This window comes from Phocoena sinus, chromosome 8 (genome assembly GCF_008692025.1).
Source record: "Phocoena sinus isolate mPhoSin1 chromosome 8, mPhoSin1.pri, whole genome shotgun sequence".
Lineage (NCBI taxonomy): Eukaryota > Metazoa > Chordata > Mammalia > Artiodactyla > Phocoenidae > Phocoena > Phocoena sinus.
Window position 1 is genome coordinate 93,657,662 of NC_045770.1, and position 19,217 is coordinate 93,676,878.

Here is a 19,217-nt window from a genome sequence, read left to right on the forward strand (position 1 = left end):
TAGCTGACTTCAGGCTGCATCTTCATACGGCACAAAAGGGCAAGAGAACAATCTGGAGACTCTATTATAAAGGAGTCGTGGGGCTTCCCTGGTGGCGCAGTGGTTGGGAGTCCACCTGCTGATGCAGGGGACACAGGTTCGTGCCCTGGTCCGGGAAGATCCCACATGCCGCGGAGCGGCTGGGCCCGTGAGCCATGGCTGCTGAGCCTGCGTGTCTGGAGCCTGTGCTCCGCAATGGGAGAAGTCACAACAGTGAGAGGCCCGCGTATCGCCAAAAAAAAAAAAAAAAAAGATATAAAGGGGTAGTGGAGCTCCACCCTCATGACTTAATCACCTCCCAAATGCCCCGACCTTTTAATACCAGCACACTGGGGGATGGGATTTCAACAGATGAATTTCGGGAGGACACAAGCGTTCGGTCCATAACACCAACTGTGAAACTCTGGATGATTTGCTTAATTTTACTGAGCCTGTTATCCTGACCATAAAATGGGGACGACAGTGGTATTTCTCCTCTCCAGTGATGAGAAGATTCCATAAGATGCTGTGTGCCCTGCATCTAGTGCAGTGCCTAGGACATGATACCCACTCCATTAATTTATCTACCTTTTGTATTTTCCATTAGCCACTTACTAATAGCTGGGCAATACAGGTGGACTCTCTCAGCTTTGCTTTCCTCCTTGGAAAACAGAGATAATAAAAGACCTACACTGGATAAAGAAGATGTGGCACATATATACAATGGAATATTACTCAGCCATAAAAAGAAACAAAATTGAGCTATTTGTAATGAGGTAGATAGACCTAGAGTCTGTCATACAGAGTGAAGTAAGTCAGAAAGAAAAAGACAAATACCGTATGCTAACACATATATTTGGAATTTAAGAAAAAAAAATGTCATGAAGAACCTAGGGGTAAGACAGGAATAAAGACACAGACCTACTGGAGAACGGATTTGAGGATATGGGAAGGGGGAATGGTGAGCTGTGACAGGGCGAGAGAGAGTCATGGACATATACACACTAACAAACGTAAGGTAGATAGCTAGTGGGAAGCAGCCGCATGGCACAGGGATATCGGCTCGGTGCTTTGTGACCGCCTGGAGGGGTGGGATAGGGAGGGAGACGCAAGAGGGAAGAGATATGGGAACATATGTATATGTATAACTGATTCACTTTGTTATAAAGCAGAAACTAACACACCATTGTAAAGCAATTATACCCAAATAAAGATGTTAAAAAAAAAAAAAAGACCTACACTGAAGGGTTGTCATAAGAACTGGAAAGAGACTAACATATCTATCACTTAGAAGGTACTCAATAAATATAGTTATTATTAGAGTGATCATGAAACTGGAGAAATTAAATCTAGGTATTTATCAGGAGACATCTTAGGATGAGCTTTTTATTTATTTATTTTAATTAATTTATTTATTTTTGGCTGCGTTGAGTCTTCGTTGCTGCACACGGGTTTCCTCTAGTTGCGGCGAGCGGGAGCTAATCTTTGTTGCAGTGCGCGGGCTTCTCATTCTGGTGGCTTCTCTTGCTGCGGAGCATGGGCTCTTGGCATGCGGGCTTCAGTACTTGTGGTGCACGGGCTCAGTAGTTGTTGCTCCCGGGCTCTAGAGCACAGGCTTAGTAGTTGTGGTGCACTAAGCCTGTGCTTAGTGCATAAACTAAGTTTCTCTGCAGAAACTTAGTTTCTCTGCGGCATGTGGGATCTTCCCGGACCAAGGCTCGAACCCATGTCCCCTGCATTGGCAGACAGATTCTTAACCACTGCACCACCAGGGAAGCCCCAGGATGAGCTTTTTATTTTTTTTAATTTAATTTTATTTTTTATACAGCAGGTTCTTATTAGTCATCAATTTTATACACATCAGTGTATACGTGTCAATCCCAATCGCCCAATTCAGCACACCACCACCACCACCACCCTGGGGCTTTCCCCACTTGGTGTCCATACATTTGTTCTCTACATCTGTGTCTCAACTTCTGCCCTGCAAACCGGTTCATCTGTACCATTTTTCCAGGTTCCACATACATGTGTTAATATACGATATTTGTTTTTCTCTTTCTGACTTACTTCACTCTGTAGGACAGCCTCTAGATCCATCCACGTCTCAACAAATGACTCAATTTCATTCCTTTTTTATGGCTGAGTAATATTCCATTGTATATACGTACCACATCTCTTTATCTATTCGTCTGTCAGTGCGCATTTAGGTTGCTTTCATGACCTGGCTATTGTAAATAGTGCTGAAATGAACATTGGGGTGCATGTGTCTTTTCGAATTATGGTTTTCTCTGGGTATATGCCGAGTAGTGGGATTGCTGGATCATATGGTAAATCTATTTTTAGATTTGTAAGGAACCTCCATACTGTTCTCCATAGTGGCTGTACCAATTCACATTCCCACCAACAGTGCAAGAGGGTTCCCTTTTCTCCACACCCTCTCCAGCATTTGTTGTTTGTAGATTTTCTGATGATACCCATTCTTACTGGTATGAGGTGATATCTCACTGTAGTTTTGATTTGCATTTCTCTAATAATTAGTGATGTTGAGCAGCTTTTCATGTGCTTCTTGGCCATCTTTGGAGAAATGTCTATTTAGGTCTTCTGCCCATTTTTGGATTGGGTTGTTTGTTTCTTTAATATTAAGCTGCATGAGCTGTTTATATATTTTGGAGATTAATTCTTTAATATTTATTTATTTATTTTGCGGTACGCAGGCCTCTCACTGTTGTGGCTTCTCCCATTGCGGAGCACAGACTGCAGACGCACAGGCTCAGTGGCCATGGCTCACGGACCCAGCCACTCCGCGGCATGTGGGATCTTCCCGGACTGGGGCACGAACCCATGTCCCCTGCATCAGCAGGCGGACTCTCAACCACTGTGCCACCAGGGAAGCCCGGAGATTAATTCTTTGTCCACTGATTCGTTTGCAAATATTTTCTCCCATTCTGAGGGTTGCCTTTTCGTCTTTATGGTTTCCTTTTGCTGTGCAAAAGCTTTTAAGTTTCATTAGGCCCCCATTTGTTTATTTTGGTTTTTATTTCCATCTACTCTATGAGGTGGATCAAAAAAGATCTTGCTGTGAGTTATGTCATAGAGTATTCTGACTATGTTTTCCTCTAAGAGTTTTATAGTGTCCAGTCTTACATTTAGGTCTCAAATCCATTTTGAGTTTATTTTTGTGTATGGTGCTAGGGAGTGTTCTAATTTCATTCTTTTACATGTAGCTGTCCAGTTTTCACAGCACCACTTACTGAAGAGATTGTCTTTTCTCCATTGTATATCCTTGCCTCCTTTGTCATAGGTTAGTTGATCATAGGTGTGTGGGTTTATCTCTGGGCTTTCTATCTTGTTCCACTGATCTATGTTTCTGTTTTTGTGCCAGTACCATACTGTCTTGATTACTGTAGCTTTGTAGTATAGTTTGAAGTCAGGGAGTCTGATTCCTCCAGCTCCGTTTTTTTCCCTCAAGACTGCTTTGGCTATTCGGGGTCTTTTGTGTCTCCATACAAATTTTTTTTTTATTCTAGTTCTGTAAAAAAATGCCATTGGTAATTTGATAGGGATTGCATTGAACCTGTGGATTGCTTTGGGTAGTATAGTCATTTTCACAATAATCGTTCTTCCAAACCAAGAACATGGTATATCTCTCCATCTGTTGATATCATCTTTAATTTCTTTCATCAGTGTCTTATAGTTTTCTGCTTACAAGTCTTTTGTCTCCTTAGGTAGGTTTATTCCTATGTATTTTATTCTTTTTATTGTAATGGTAAATGGGAGTGTTTCCTTCATTTCTCTTTCAGATTTTTCATCATTACTGTATAGTAATGCAAGAGATTTCTGTGCATTAATTTTGCATCCTGCAACTTTACCAAATTCATTGATTAGCTCTAGTAGTTTTCTGGTAGCATTTTTAGGATTCTCTATGTATAGTATCATGTCATTTGCAAACAGTGACAGTTTTACTTCTTCTTTTCCAATTTGTATTCCTTTTATTTCTGTTTCTTCTCTGATTGCTGTGGCTATGACTTCCAAAACTATGTTGAATAATAGTGGTGAGAGTGGACATCCTTGCCTTTTTCCTGATCTTAGAGGAAATGCTTTCAGTTTTTCACCATTGAGAATGATGTTTGCTGTGGATTTGTCATATATGGCCTTTATTATGTTGAGGTAGGTTCCCTCTATGCCCACTTTCTAGAGAGTTTTTATCATAAATGGGTGTTGAATTTTGTCAAAAGCTTTTTCTGTGCCTATTAAGATGATCATATGGTTTTTATTCTTCAATTTGTTCATATGGTGTATCACATTGATTGATTTGCATATATTGAAGAATCCTTGCATCCCTGGGATAAATCCCACTTGATCATGGTGTATCATCCTTTTAATGTGTTGTTGGATTCTGTTTGTTAGTATTTTGTTGAGGACTTTTGTATCTATATTCATCAGTGATATTGGTCTGTAATTTTCTTTTTTCGTAGTATCTTTGCCCCTGCTCAACAATAAGCTATTCAAGAGAAGAAACTGTGTCTCATTTCATCTCTGCATTCCCAGTTCCTGATGCCTACAACACAGTAGGAATTCAACAAAATTCTGTTTATGTGAACTAGACAAACTCCCTAGCCCATACCTCAAGCTTGACTTCATGGGTCAACTCTGGCAAATTTTCAGCCACTGAAGAAACGTTCATAAGATACTGTTCCTTAAACTGTGTAATCTTCCTCTAAATGTGGTTAGAGATAATACAGCTTTCTCCTGCAATATATGGTCAAGAAAAAGCCCCAGATTTTTCATTAGTCTCACAGTATTCCCTCTGCCTGGAGCTCCCTCCTCCCTCCCTTCTTCTGTCCCACATCTGCTCCTTCTTTCATACCTCAACCTCAACAAATGCTTTCCTGGTCACTTTATGAGCCTATGCATGCTCCCTGTCCTAAACACTCACAGAATCAACGCATCATAAAGTCATGTGAGTATTTTAAAGATCACCTAGGGTAGCCACTCCTCAGATGCAATAATACCCTCTACAAACACTCCTGCTGAGTGCTTATTCAGCCTAGCTTAAATACCTTGCTCGACATGAAACTCACCTCTATTTAAGACGGTCCAACCTATCTTTGGTCAGTTCTTTTAGAAACTTACATTTAGCCCAGACTTTTCTCTCTATAGCTTCTACCACTTTCTTCGCTGCAGTTTTGCCTTTTGCAGGTTCCCAGTATGGGATGACTCTGCCTTTGATCGTACAAACTGAATTTAACTTATGGTGCGTGTATATACTATCCTCACAACCAGATTAAAAGTTTCTAGCAGGCAGTCACCAAGTTTTATGTTCTTTGTGCCCAATAGGTGCTTAATAAATATATACTAAATAAATGTTGGAAACACTTCTTTGCTATGTTGCCTACCTTCTCTTGGTCAGACTCATCCCACTGGGGCCACCATAAACAATTGCTTTTTCTCCTCAGGTGCTCAACAGCAGGGTCATGTAATGCTCAGTAAATGGAAAGAGAAAAGGAAGGAGGAAGAAACATTTTTTTAAATTCCATCTTCAGGTGCACCAGGAAGCAACTTTCTTTTTTTTTTTTTTCTTTGGCCTATCTTTATTTTTATTTTTTTTAACATCTTTATTGGAGTATAATTGCTTTACAATGGTGTGTTAGTTTCTGCTTTATAACAAAGAGAATCAGTTATACATATGTTCCCACATCTCTTTCCTCTTGCGTCTCCCTCCCTCCCACCCTCCCTATCCCACCCCTCTATGTGGTGACAAAGCACCGAGCTGATCTGCCTGTGCTATGCGGTTGCTTCCCACTAGCTATCTATTTTATGTTTGGTAGTGTATATATGTCCATGCCACTCTCTCACTTTGTCACAGCTTACCCTTCCCCCTCCCCATATCCTTAAGTCCATTCTCTAGTAGGTCTGTATCTTTATTCCCATCTTACCCCTAGGTTCTTCATGACCTTTTTTCTTTTTTCTTAGATTCCATATATATGTATTAGCATATGGTGGATGGACCTAGAGTCTGTCATACAGAGTGAAGTAAGTCAGAAAGGGAAGCAACTTTCTTTTGCAGGCACATTATTTGCAACCCTGCCAGTCACATATCAAAGTACGGAACAACATAAGTGCCTTCCGTTTCCCTCCCAATATGCATGGGAGCTCACATTGTGTCCTGGTGAGCTGTGAGCAAAAAGACGTAGAATATATCCCTAATTGCTGTTTGCTTGGATTATTTTGAAAGTGGTCAGAGGGCTCTCTACTTTGCTTAGTGCTGTATGAAACACATCCAAATTTTCACTGAATGTTTAAATGTTTGGTCCACATTCAAGTGTTTGACAGCTAGTTGAGTTTTTTTCAAACCAAAAGAAGATAAGGGGCCCCCACTTCCTGCAGAATACTGAGGAGGGCATTGTTTGACTAATTTAATACTGTCTAGGGTAAAGGGACTCAAATCTGGTCCAATTTAGAAAATATTCTGATTTTTAAATATAAGAATGATCAGTGTTTTGTTTGTTTTATATGGGGGCTGGGGAAGTAATGTGACTGGAGACTATATTCATTAAAATTATGCAAATAATAAATATCTGATCATATATATCACTTTGCAAGAGAATATTAAAATGGCACTTTTCCTATTGTCTGTTTGGACTGAAGCCTCCAAACTAAGAATAATAGATGTCAATTACATTCACAATGTAGAACAAGGGGCTAGGTTTGCAAAGATGATGGTCCAAGACAAGGCTTGCAATAGGCCCGATGAGGTTGATTGGCCAACTGAGGAGTGATTAGGAAAACTTTATGAACCCCAGGCAATTTCCAAGCGTGGGGGAGCTTCAGAAGAAGCATTTAGAGAGCTTGGCACTGGCCCCTGGAATCTGGGATAACACAGAGACAGTTATGGGAAACATGCCTGAAAAAGTCTAAAAGCAAGAGTTTGGTCAGCCTAATGGCAGAGTGGAGAGTAGTTGAGACTGTTTGAAAAATTATTACACTCCTAGAGGTTAGTGACACAGTGAACCTGCCTCCTGCTGCAGGCTGCCTGCTGTCTCCACCAGCCCTGAGTCTTCTGGAAAAGGACCACTTGGGGGTGAAGGTAAGCCCAGCAGAAAGAAGCTGAATGTGAACTGGCAGAGGTCAGGGCTTGGAAGTAAAGGGCTAGGGGAGATCATTAACCTCCAGCAAGAGAAGCACTGCTGGCAACAAAGAAATTGCAGGTACATTACAGAAACCTCCCAGGAAAGGGATAACCTCATCCCTCCTCCACCTGCAACCCTGGAGGAGCCAGAGGTGGCACATTCAGTGGAAGAGAGGGAGGAGAAAAGCTATGTGAAGAAGCAGATGATCACACCCCTCCCTTAAAGCAGGTTTGAAGCCTGCCTTAGGCCTTGGCTAAGGTAATGAGAGAATTTTATAATTGGATGAAAATGTGGAGTTCTGATATTAGACTGAACCTTACATTTCATAACCTAAAAGAGATAGACATTTATTCATTCTAAGAGGAATCAGAAAACTCATGCTCCCTAGCCAAGATTTCATCCTGAATCTAGGAAAAAATGACTTAATGGAGCAAGTTTAACAGAAAGTGATAAGGAAGAATAAATTTGCTTTCTGCTTGTACCCCACTGAGTCCAGATGACAAAATACATTAGTTATAAATGTCTTGCTTTAAAAAAACAAAAATGAAATAAGACAAAAACAAAATATTACTCTGAGGATAAAGCCCCAAATCCTCACATGGCATGTGTTTGTGTATCTGGCCCCTGCAAAGCTTTTGAATTTCATTTCATGCCACTCTCTACCACAGTAGCTCCAGCCACATGGCTTTCTCAAAATGCTTTAGAAATACAAGTAGCTTATCACCTCAGGTACACACTCTACCCTCCACCTTGGAATTGTTTGCCTCCTCTCATCTTCACCTGCCTAATTCCTCCTTGTTCTTAGAATGCTCTGGTTGTAAGCAACAGGCACCAGCAGAAACTTAAGCAGGAAATGAATTTATTGGAAAGGTAGGAAGTAGCTCACACAATCAAAGACTATTAAAAAAATATTGACTTTGGGACTCCCCTGGTGGTGCAGTGGATAAGACTCCACGCTCCCAATGCAAGGGGCCTGGATTTGACCCCTGATCAGGGAACTAGATCCCACATGCATGCCAAAACTAAGAGTTTGCATGCTGCAACTAAGGAGCTGGTGAGCTGCAACTAAGGAGCCCAAGAGCCACAACTAAGGAGCCTGCATGCAGCAACTAAGACCTGGTGCAACCAAATAAATAAATTAATTTAAAATATAATAATTACTTTAAAGACACAACTGGAAAATAACAGAAGCCAAAGCAATTAACATGGTAGGAAATGATGGGCAGTCTATTCTGGAAAAGGGATCATCCTCAGCTTTTTGTTTTGTTTTGTTTTGTTTTTCTGGAGAGTTACTCCCAGGTTAGGACATGTGCCCTCCCCTAACTAGGGGAGGGCAGAGTGTTTGGGTACAATGAGGGAACATAAATTTCTCCAAAGAAAATCAGGACACAAGTTACACAATAATGGTAGGCAGGCAACACAACTGAAATCCACTTCGTTTAAGGACCCCTTCAATGTTTCTTCCTCTGCCAGTTAGTAGCCACAGACTCTTAAGCAGGCTATTTATAGTATCTGTGTCTCAGTTTATTAATCTTGAGATAGTAGTATAAGTATCTGTCTCATAGGTTAGCGGTGATGATTAAATTAATGAATATATGTAACCCACTGAGCGAAGTGCTAGCACATAGTGTTAGCTAATATTATTTTTTAGAAAAATTTTCCATAACCTCCCTAGTCTTTGCCAGGTTAGCCCATTATATTCTCCCATCCCATCTTGTATTTCTCCTTTGAGCACTTATCATAAGTAAACCTGTAGAATTATTTCTGTAATTTTTACTTAAATGTGTGTATCCCACTAACCTCATAAGGGCAGAAGAAACATTTATCTTTTTCACCTTGTATTCTCAATGCGTAAGTGCATAGCACAGTGTATTAGGCTGACTAATAGCTCCCAAAGATACCCAGGTCCTAATCCCTGGAAGCTGTGAATGTTACCTTATATGGCAAAAGCAACTCCAAAGATGTAATTAAGTTAAGGATATTGAGATGGGAAGATTATCCTGGATATATGGGTGGGCCCTAAATATAATCACAAATGTCCTTATAAGAGGAAGGCAAGGGGAGATTTGACTACATAATATGAGAAGGAAATGTGACATCAAAAGCAAGAGGTTGGAATAATGCAAGGAAGGGCTCACAAGCCAAGCAATGCAGGCAGCTTTCAGAAGCTCGAAAAGATGAGGGAACACATTCTCTAGAGCTTCCAGAAGGAACCAGCCCTGCCAACACCTTGACTTTAGCCCAGTGAAACTGATTCTGGACTTCTGGCTTCCAGAAATATAAGAGAATAAATTTATATTGCTTTAAGCCACCAAGTTTGTGGTAATTTGTTATGGTAGCCATAGGAACTAACACTCAGGCACTCAAAAAATATTTATTGAAAAATAAATGAGACTTAGAAAATGAACCAAAAACGTATCAATGGAAGCCAGCATAGAAGCTGATGTACAAGACTAATCTTCATGACAAACATAAGGCTGGTCCACACATCTAATAGCCTCATTATCGGTACATCAGTTAAATACTGAATATCCTTGTACTCGTCAAGGTTTTTAGTTGAAAATTGAAGAAGTTATCATTGACTGGGAATGATAGGGGCCAGGAATTTATTCGAAGGGTAGCATATGTCTCAGACTCACCAGGATGACTGAAGAACCAGGTTCAAGGCCAGCCATGTATGGTGTGCGTTGCAACACAGCAGCCCTGTTGAAGATCTGCAGCCAGGAGCAACATACAAAACATGCCACATCATTGGTCTGGGGAAGACACCATTGGCTCTTCCACCAAACACAGCATTGTGTTACCAAGCACTGACTGTCACCATTATTACCGCAGTTTCTGATCTTCCTGTAGCACTGCGGCCAGAGAGTTCCCCAAGAGTCCTAAATTGCAGCATAAGGCTAGGAAAGTAAGGATTGGGCATTTTCAGTTTCTGCAGTAGGAGGCATCTCAACGTCTCAACAAGATTCAGAATGGGAACAAGGGAGATTCCCCAAACAGAAGAAGAAATGGGGCAGGTGATGGGTAACCATAAGGGAAAGATAAATACGTACTACAGTCTCATATCCAAAGCTTACAGTGAACTGATTTTCAAGCATCAGACTTGAACATGAATTCACAAAACCAGAATATGCAGTCATGCATCTAATGACCTCCTGTGTTCGATCACTTCTAAATTCAAATTAAAGCAGGTAACAGAATACAGAAGATATTGAGGTTAAATATATCAATATCTAATTTGATCATTAAATGAAATGAAAATGCCTTAAGGAATTTTTAAAGACTGATTTCCTTGGTCAGATCACCAAATGGCATGAAGAAATGCCTGGTTTAATCTCTCTATCACATTGTCCCATTAGATTTAATTAAAGCCGTATCAACTACCTGCCAAAAAAATAAGTAATACCTTATTTGGGGCAACCAGACAACTAGAGTTTGGGGTAAATATTAGATGTCATTATAATAAAGGGAGAATAAAAATCCCAGACCTTAGATTATCAGAGTCTACCACTTAAAATAGCCATACAACTAGTATTTTGCCTTCTTCTGTATCAGGCTATGTGCTAAGCACTGGGAGTTTCTTTTGTTTTGGTTTTTAATGATTAATGAGGAATCCCTGAAAGAATTTATATTCTGCAGAGGAGTTAAGGAATAAAGACATGTAAATAAACTAATTATAAATAAATAAACTAATAATAATAAGTTGTAACAGGTGATCTAACAGATGTGCTATGGGTTGAATTGAGCCCCCCCCCCCCAAAATTTATATGTTGAAGCCCTAGCTCCCATTACTTCCGAATGTGACCTGATTTGGAAATGGGATCATTGCTGATGTAATTAGTTAAGATGAGATCAAACTGGAGTAGGATGGGTCCCTAATTCAATATGACTGCTGTCCTGATAAAAAGAACACCATGTGAAAAGACAGACAAACACACAGGGAGAAAGCCATGTGAACACTGGAGTTATGCTACCACAAGTCAAAGAACTATGGCCACTCGTGCTCCCGCAGTGTCCATGGCCACGCCTTTTTCCGCAACCGATTTTGCACGCACGTGCCGCGGAGTGCACTACGTGCAGTGACGTGAAGAAGCCCCGCCCCACCCAGCAGGCCACAGCCGTTTGGGAACCCGAGACTCTTAAAACAGCAGAGCAACTTTTTCCAGGAAAGATGACAGACCAGGTGTGCACCTTTCTTTTCAAAAAGCCTGGGCGAAAAGGGGCTACAGGTCTCAGAAAGCGCCCGATCTGCCACCAAGAGTCCGGAGACGACAGCAGCAGCAGTGATGAAGGCAGCGCTGTGGTTAGCCGGAAAAAGAAGCGGGCGACCCACAATCCGATGATACAGAAGACCCCTGGCAGTGGTAAACAGAAGGCAGCTTATGGTGACCAGAGTAGCCAGGAGGAGGAGAAGGAGCCCGAGAGTCTCGGCGTGGTGTATAAGTCCACTCGCTCAGGGAAACCCGTGGGGCCAGAGGATATGGGTGCGACTGCTGTCTACGAGCTAGACACAGAGAAGGAGCGCGACGCACAAGCCATCTTTGAGCGCAGCCAGAAGATCCAGGAGGAGCTGAGGCACAAGGAAGATGACAAGATCTATCGGGGAATCAATAATTATCAGAAGTACATGAAGCCCAAGGATACATCTATGGGCAATGCTTCCTCCAAGATGGTGAGGAAAGGCCCCATCCGAGCTCCCGAGCATCTGCGTGCCACCGTGCGCTGGGATTACCAGCCCGACGTTTGTAAGGACTACAAGGAGACTGGCTTTTGCGGCTTTGGAGACAGCTGCAAATTCCTCCATGACCGTTCAGATTACAAACATGGCTGGCAGATCGAACGTGAGCTTGACGAGGGTCGCTATGATATCCATAAGGATGAAAACTATGAAGTGGGAAGCGACGAGGTGTAAATACAGTTCAAGTGTTTCATCCGTCGCCAGACGTTCCAAAACCCAGTTGTCACCAACTGCAGGCTGTAAGGCCAACTGGCCCGAGGCAGGGGAACACAATCAGACTCACAAGTTGCATCAGACCGAAACTTTCCGGACCACCCAGTTCCAGAAACTGACCTGGAGACTTTCCGGACCACCCAGTTCCAGGAACTGACCTGGGGACTTTCCACCCGGCCCAGCCTTCCCGCCTTTCGAGGGGCGGGACTAACGGTCCCAAGACTGATGCAACCAGCACCAGATATTGCCGCGATACCCGAAGAGACCACCAAATAAGGAATAACCACCCTCCCGGATTCACCACACCCCTTTCCCTTCTTCCCCTATAAATTCTGCCCAAACCCTCACACGGGCACGACTTCCCTGGCCCCTTTCTCTCGGACCAGTGAACCTCACCCAGGAGCGTTCCCAAATAAAGCTTGTTTAAGCTCTCCTCCGTCTTTGTTGCCGTTCCTTACATTTGGTGCCGAAACCTGGGAGGGGTACCAAGCCCCGCGGGTTACCACGCGGGCCGCTCCTCCCCTCCCCCAGGAGACAACCAGGGAACCTCTACTCATCCACCCGATCCGGCAGAAAACGGGGTAAGTTCCCCTCCCTTGTTCCCTCCGACCCTCAGAGTCCCTGCCCACCGGACTCTCTGTCATTAATTGCGGCCGCGTCAGGGATTCCTCCGTCCTCTCTCCGGGCCTCGGGCAACTGTGGAGACGTCCCAATCACCTGACCGCCCTCTGACCTGCCGTGAATTGGAGACTGAGACCAGGGACGCCTCTCTCCCTCTCCATTCACTCAGGGACAGACTAGGGGTCATGGGAACCTCAAAATCGAAACCAGATCCTAAGACGCCCCTGGGGTGTCTCCTAGCCAATTTTACAGCCCTCCGCTTCTCCCAAGATCTCCGTTGCCGACGGCTTATTTTCTATTCCACTGTGGCCTGGCCACAATATCCTCTAGACAATCAATTCAAATGGCCTCCTGAAGGGACTTTCGATTTTAACATCCTCCGTGATCTAGATAATTACTGCCGCAGGACGGGCAAATGGTCTGAGGTCCCCTATGTCCAGGCCTTCTGGTATTTACGCTCCCGCCCTTCCCTCTGCGTCAATTGTTCCACTTCCCAGATCCTTCTTGCCAAACAGACATCTCCTACATCCAAGCCCCTAATTTCCTTTGACGATGACCCCTCTCCACTAGCCGACCCTCCCGAATCTCTCGCCTCTCCCCCCTCCAGAATCCTCTCCATCCTCCACCCTACCCTGAAGCGGTCCCTCCTCCTCCCGAACCTGCTCCGGCCCATCCAGCCGCTCCCCCGCCTCCCTCAACGGTTTCTCCTCCCACGCCCCTTGCTTCACCAGTTAGTGCACATACACGCTCTCACGACTCCCAAGATCCAAATCTCCTCTGCCCTCTGAGGGAGGTAGCAGGAGCGGAAGGATTAGTTAGAGTTCATGTTCCCTTTTCCCTCCAAGGTCTCTCTCAAATAGAAAAGCGATTAGGCTCCTTTTCTGCCGACTCTTCCCGCTACATCAAAGAATTTCGCTACCTCTCTCAAGCTTACGATCTAACCTGGCACGATATCTTTGTGATCCTATCTTCTACCCTGACCCCTGATGAGAGGGAAAGAATTCAAACTGCTGCCCGAAACCATGCAGATCAGGTTCACCTTACCGACAACTCCATGCCTGTCGGAGCGACTGCCATACCTGGCACCGATCCAGGCTGGACTTAGCAGGATGGCCAAGATGGCCGTCGTAAACGCGACCTCATGATCCAATGCCTCCTGGCTGGCATGCAGGCTGCCGCTCATAAGGTAGTCCATTTTGAAAAACTAAAAGAGATAATCCAAGAACCTAACGAAAATCCAGCTATCTTTCTCAATCGCCTTACAGAGGCCTTAACTCGCTACACCCGGCTGGTTCCCGACACCCCGGCAGGGGCAACGGTCCTAGCCACCCATTTTATTACCCAATCAGCCCCGGACATCCGAAAGAAATTAAAACGGGCAGAAGACGGCCCTCAGACCCCTACTCGAGATCTGGTAAAGATGGCCTTTAAAGTCTATAATGGCCATGAGGATTTGGCAGAATCCAGCCGGCAGGCTTGGATCCTCCAAACCCAAGGTCTTGTAGCTGCCCTAAGGCCTGCCATCTCCCATGGATCACAGCATCCAAGGAATCCACAAAAGGCAACCCCGCCGGAGGCCTGCTTCAAATGCGGAAAAGAAGGCCACTGGGCTCGCCAATGTCCCAATCCCCGACCTCCTTCTAAGCCCTGTCCCAGCTGCGGGCTAATGGGCCACTGGAAGAGTGACTGCCCTATGACTGGCCCTCCCTCAGCGTCTCCACGCGGGGGGCAAGCCGACCCAATGGCATTACCACTCGAACTGCTGGGATTGGCTGACGACTGACGGCGCCCGGACTCGAAGACCCCCATCACCCTCGCGAGGCCAGGGTAACGCTACAGGTAGCGGGTAAGTCCATCTCATTTCTGGTGGACACGGGGGCTACCTATTCGGTCCTGCCTACCTATTCCGGGCCAGTTTCTCCTTCCCAGATCTCGGTCATGGGTACTGATGGCAAACCATCCTTCCCACTCCAGACTGGTCCACTCCCATGTCATATCGAAGGACTCCCTTTTACTCATTCCTTCTTAGTCATACCATCCCGCCCAGTTCCCTTGCTAGGCCAAGATGTCCTTTTCCACTTAGGGGCCTCCCTCCAGCTGGTTAGACTTGACCCTAAGGTCCCCTCCTCCCAACTCCTGCTTCCTCTTCTCGGCCTGTCTCTAGAGCCCTCCCCCTCCTATTCCCCTCTTCCAATCACACCGAACCCAATTAATCCCCAAGTTTGGGATACTTCTAAGCCCATAACAGCAACATACCATTCCCCCGTCCTCATCTGCCTAAAGGACCCCTCCAAATTTCCATCAAGGCCCCAATCTCCCATCTATGAGACTCACCTTAGGGGCCTACAACCTATTATCACCAGACTCCTAAACCAGGGACTCCTTATCCCCACTGATTCTCCCTGCAACACCCCCATCCTGCCTGTCCGCAAGGCCTCTGGGGATTACCACCTGGTCCAGGACCTCCGACTAATCAATGAGGCCATAATTCCTCTCCACCCAGTAGAACCAAACCCATACACCTTGCTCTCCCATATCCCCCCATCCACAACCCACTTTACGGTTCTGGAGCTCAAAGATGCCTTTTTCACTATCCCCCTACATCCCGACTCCTATTTCCTCTTCGCTTTTACCTGGACGGATCCGGATACTCATACTTCCAGTCAGCTCACCTGGACAGTTCTTCCCCAGGGCTTCTGCCACAGTCCTCACCTCTTCGGTCAGGCGCTGGCACGGGACCTCACTTCCTGCTCCCTTGCCCCCAGCACACTCCTTCAATATGTAGATGGCCTCCTCCTTTGTAGCCCGTCTCTCAGCCTCTCAAGACAACATACTGCAGATCTCCTCAATTACCTTGGCTCTCGCGGTTATCGGGTCTCCCCAGCCAAGGCTGTTATCTGTATCTTCTGTAACCTACCTGGGGCTCCACCTTACCCCTACCACAAAAGGTCTAACAGCCGACCGCACCCGGATTATCCGTGAACTCCAGCCTCCTGAAACAGCGGAACGAATTCTCTCCTTTTTGGGCCTTATAGGATTTTTCCGGCACTGGATCCCTAACTTTGCTCTCCTCGCTAAACCCTTATATCTAGCCGCTAAAGAAACCCCTCAAGGACCCCTCACCTCTCCTTCCGCCGTTCGACAGGACTTTCTCACCCTCTGTAACGCTCTGATATCTTCTCCTCCCCCTTCTCTGCCCAACCCAAACCGACCTTTTCACATTTTTGTGGATGAACGGGCCGGAATAGCCACTGGACTCCTTGCCCAGCCTGTAGGGCCTTCCTACCGCCCCGTGGCTTACCTCTCCAAACAGCTAGACCCAACCATTAGGGGATGGCAACCATGCCTTCGGGACCTAGCAGCGGCAGCCGAACTGACCAAACAAACACTCAAACTGACTCTGGCCCACCCACTAACCGTGTTTTCCTCCCACCGGCTGGTCGACCTTCTAGGCCACAAGTCTCTCTCCCTCCTGGGCCCCTCCCGCATCCAGGAGTTCCACCTACTGTTCATTGAAAACCCTGCTATCTCCCTCGACCTCTTCCCCTGCCTAAACCCGGCCTCCCTCTTGCTTATCTCCGATACCGATACCGGGACCTCCCCTTCCCAATCCTGCCCCCAAGTCGTAGAGGCCCTCAGCCCGCCGAGAGAGGGACTCTTTGACACCCCTCGTTTTCAAACCCGGACCACACCCTCTTTGTAGATGGCAGCTCAATACTCGGGTCCTGACAGACGCCGACGGGCAGCCTATGCGGTGGTAACTATCTCAACTATTATCGAGGCTAACAGCCTCCCAGAAGGGACAACCTCTCAAAGGGCTGAACTGATAGCACTCACGTGGGCCCTTGACCTCTCTAAGGGCCAAAGGGCCATCTTTCTCCCTATGGTCGCAGGCATTTCCCTCGCCTCCTCTCGTTGCTGCGGGCATCGGGGGAGGAGCCCTAACACACAGTGTCTCAACATCCCGTGACCTAGAACAGAAACTCCAGCTAGCCATCGAGGCTTCTGCCACCTCCATCACCTCCCTCCAGCGCCAGATCACCTCAGTAGCCCGAGTCGCTCTCCAGAATCAACGAGCCCTTGATCTCCTGACGGCCGACAAAGGAGGTACCTGCCTCTTCCTACAGGAGGAATGCTGCTATTACATCAATGAAACAGGACTCATCGAAGACAACGTAAACGCCCTCCATCGCTTAAGAGAAGAACTTCAACGAAAACACCAACAGTCCGCCTCCCCAGTCCCCGATTGGTGGCGGTCCACCCTCTATACCTGGCTAACACCAATCTTAGGCCCCTTAATTCTCATCTGTATCTTGCTCACGTTTGCTCCCTGTTTTCTTAGGTTCCTTCGCAGGCACATGGAGGAAGTCTCTCGGGTGGCCACAAACCAAATGCTCCTCGGCCCTTACACCTTGCTTCCTACAGAACCCCCCAATGGTTTCCCTTAAGCCTTGGACCTCTGGTCGCCCGACTCCCCTTTCGACGCCCCCATTCAGCAAGAAGTAGCCAGAGATCAGAACGCCGCCCCATTACACCAAAGATGTCGGGATGTAAGGCCAGCTGGCCCGAGGCAGGGGAACACAATCAGACTCACAGGTTGCATCAGACCGAAACTTTCCGGACCACCCAGTTCCAGAAACTGACCTGGAGACTTTCCGGACCACCCAGTTCCAGGAACTGACCTGGGGACTTTCCACCCGGCCCAGCCTTCCCGCCTTTCGAGGGGCAGGACTAACAGTCCCAAGACTGAGGCAACCGGCACCGGATATTGCCACGATACCCAAAGAGATCACCAAATAAGGAATAACCTGCACCCTCCCGGATTCACCACACCCCTTTCCCTTCTTCCCCTATAAATTCTGCCCAAACCCTCGCCCGGGCGCGACTTCTCTGTTCCCTTTCTCTCGCATCAGTGAACCTCGCCCGGGAGTGTTCCCAAATAAAGCTTGTTTAAGCTCTCCTCCGTCTTTGGTGCCGTTCCTTACACAGGCATTATTTCTGTGAGAGCTGTGCGCTGCAGCATTTCTGCACCACCCCGTGCTCTGTCTGTAACCAGCAGACCAATGGCATCTTCAATCCAGCGAAAGAATTGATTGCTAAACTAAAGAAGCATAGAGCTGCAGAAGAGGGTGGTGCTTCTGATTTCCCAGAGGACCCCGATGAGGGTCCAATTCCCATTACTTAATTTTCCCATTATTCTCAAATCAAATGTTTTGGGGGGGGGGAGTCCTTCCCTAGTACCTTCAGAGAGGGCGTGGCCTTGTCACACCTTAATCTGTCTTCTAGCCTACAGAACTGTGAGATAATAAATTTCTATTGTTCTGGGCCACTCAGTTGCTGGTACTTTGCTATGACAGTCCTGAATCCACTGAAGTTGCAGCATAGAAAATCAATATACAAAAATCAGTCACATTTTTATACACTAACAAAGAACTATCAGAAAGAGACAATAAGCAAACAATCCCATTTGAAATACAGTCAATAGAATAAAATACTTAGGAATAAATTCAACCAAAATGGTGAAAGATCTGTACACTGAAACCAATAAGACATTAATAAAAATAGTTGAAGATGACACAAATAAGTGGAAAGATATTCCATGCTCAAGGATCAGAAGAATTATTATTGTTAAAACCTCCATACCACCTAAAGTGATCCACAGATTCTATGCACTCCCTATCAAGTTTCCAATGGCATTTTTCACAGAATAGAATTAACAAATCTAAAATTTGTATGGAACCACAGAAGAACCCAAATAGGCAAAGCAATCTTAAGAAAGAAGAACAAAGCTGGAAGAATTGCATGTCCTGATTTCAAACTATAGTACAAAGCTATAGTAATCAAAACAGTATAGTATTGGCATAAGAACAGACACAAAAATCAATGGAACAGAATAGAGACCCCAGAAATAAACCCATGCATATATGGTCAATTAATTTACAACAAAAGAGCCAAGAATATACAATGAGAAATGATAGTCTTTAAAACCATATGATCATCTCAATAGATGCAGAGAAAGCTTTCGACAAAATTCAACACCCATTTATGATAAAAACCCTCCAGAAAGTAGGCATAGAGGGAACTTTCCTAAACATAATAAAAGCCATATATGACAAGCCCACAGCAAACATCATCCTCAATGGTGAAAACTGAAAGCATTTCCACTAAGATCAGGAACAAGACAAGGTTGCCCACTCTCACCACTCTTATTCAACATAGTTTTGGAAGTTTTAGCCACAGCAATCAGAGAAGAAAAGGAAATAAAAGGAATCCAAATCGGAAAAGAAGAAGTAAAGCTGTCACTGTTTGCAGATGACATGATACTATACATAGAGAATCCTAAAGATGCTACCAGAAAACTACTAGAGCTAATCAATGAATTTGGTAAAGTAGCAGGATACAAAATTAATGCACAGAAATCTCTGCATTCCTATATACTAATGATGAAAAATCTGAAAGTGAAATCAAGAAAACACTCCCATTTACCATTGCAACAA

General features: G+C 45.2%; 1 protein-coding gene across 1 annotated transcript; it reads left to right on the top strand.

Annotated features, from left to right (window-relative positions):
• Positions 1-11,115: 11,115 nt before the first annotated feature.
• LOC116758379 (E3 ubiquitin-protein ligase RNF113A-like) lies at positions 11,116-17,905 on the top strand. The gene is given in 2 exon segments (XM_032641187.1): positions 11,116-12,122; positions 17,710-17,905. Coding segments are annotated over 2 exon segments (1,203 nt in total).
• Positions 17,906-19,217: the final 1,312 nt, after the last annotated feature.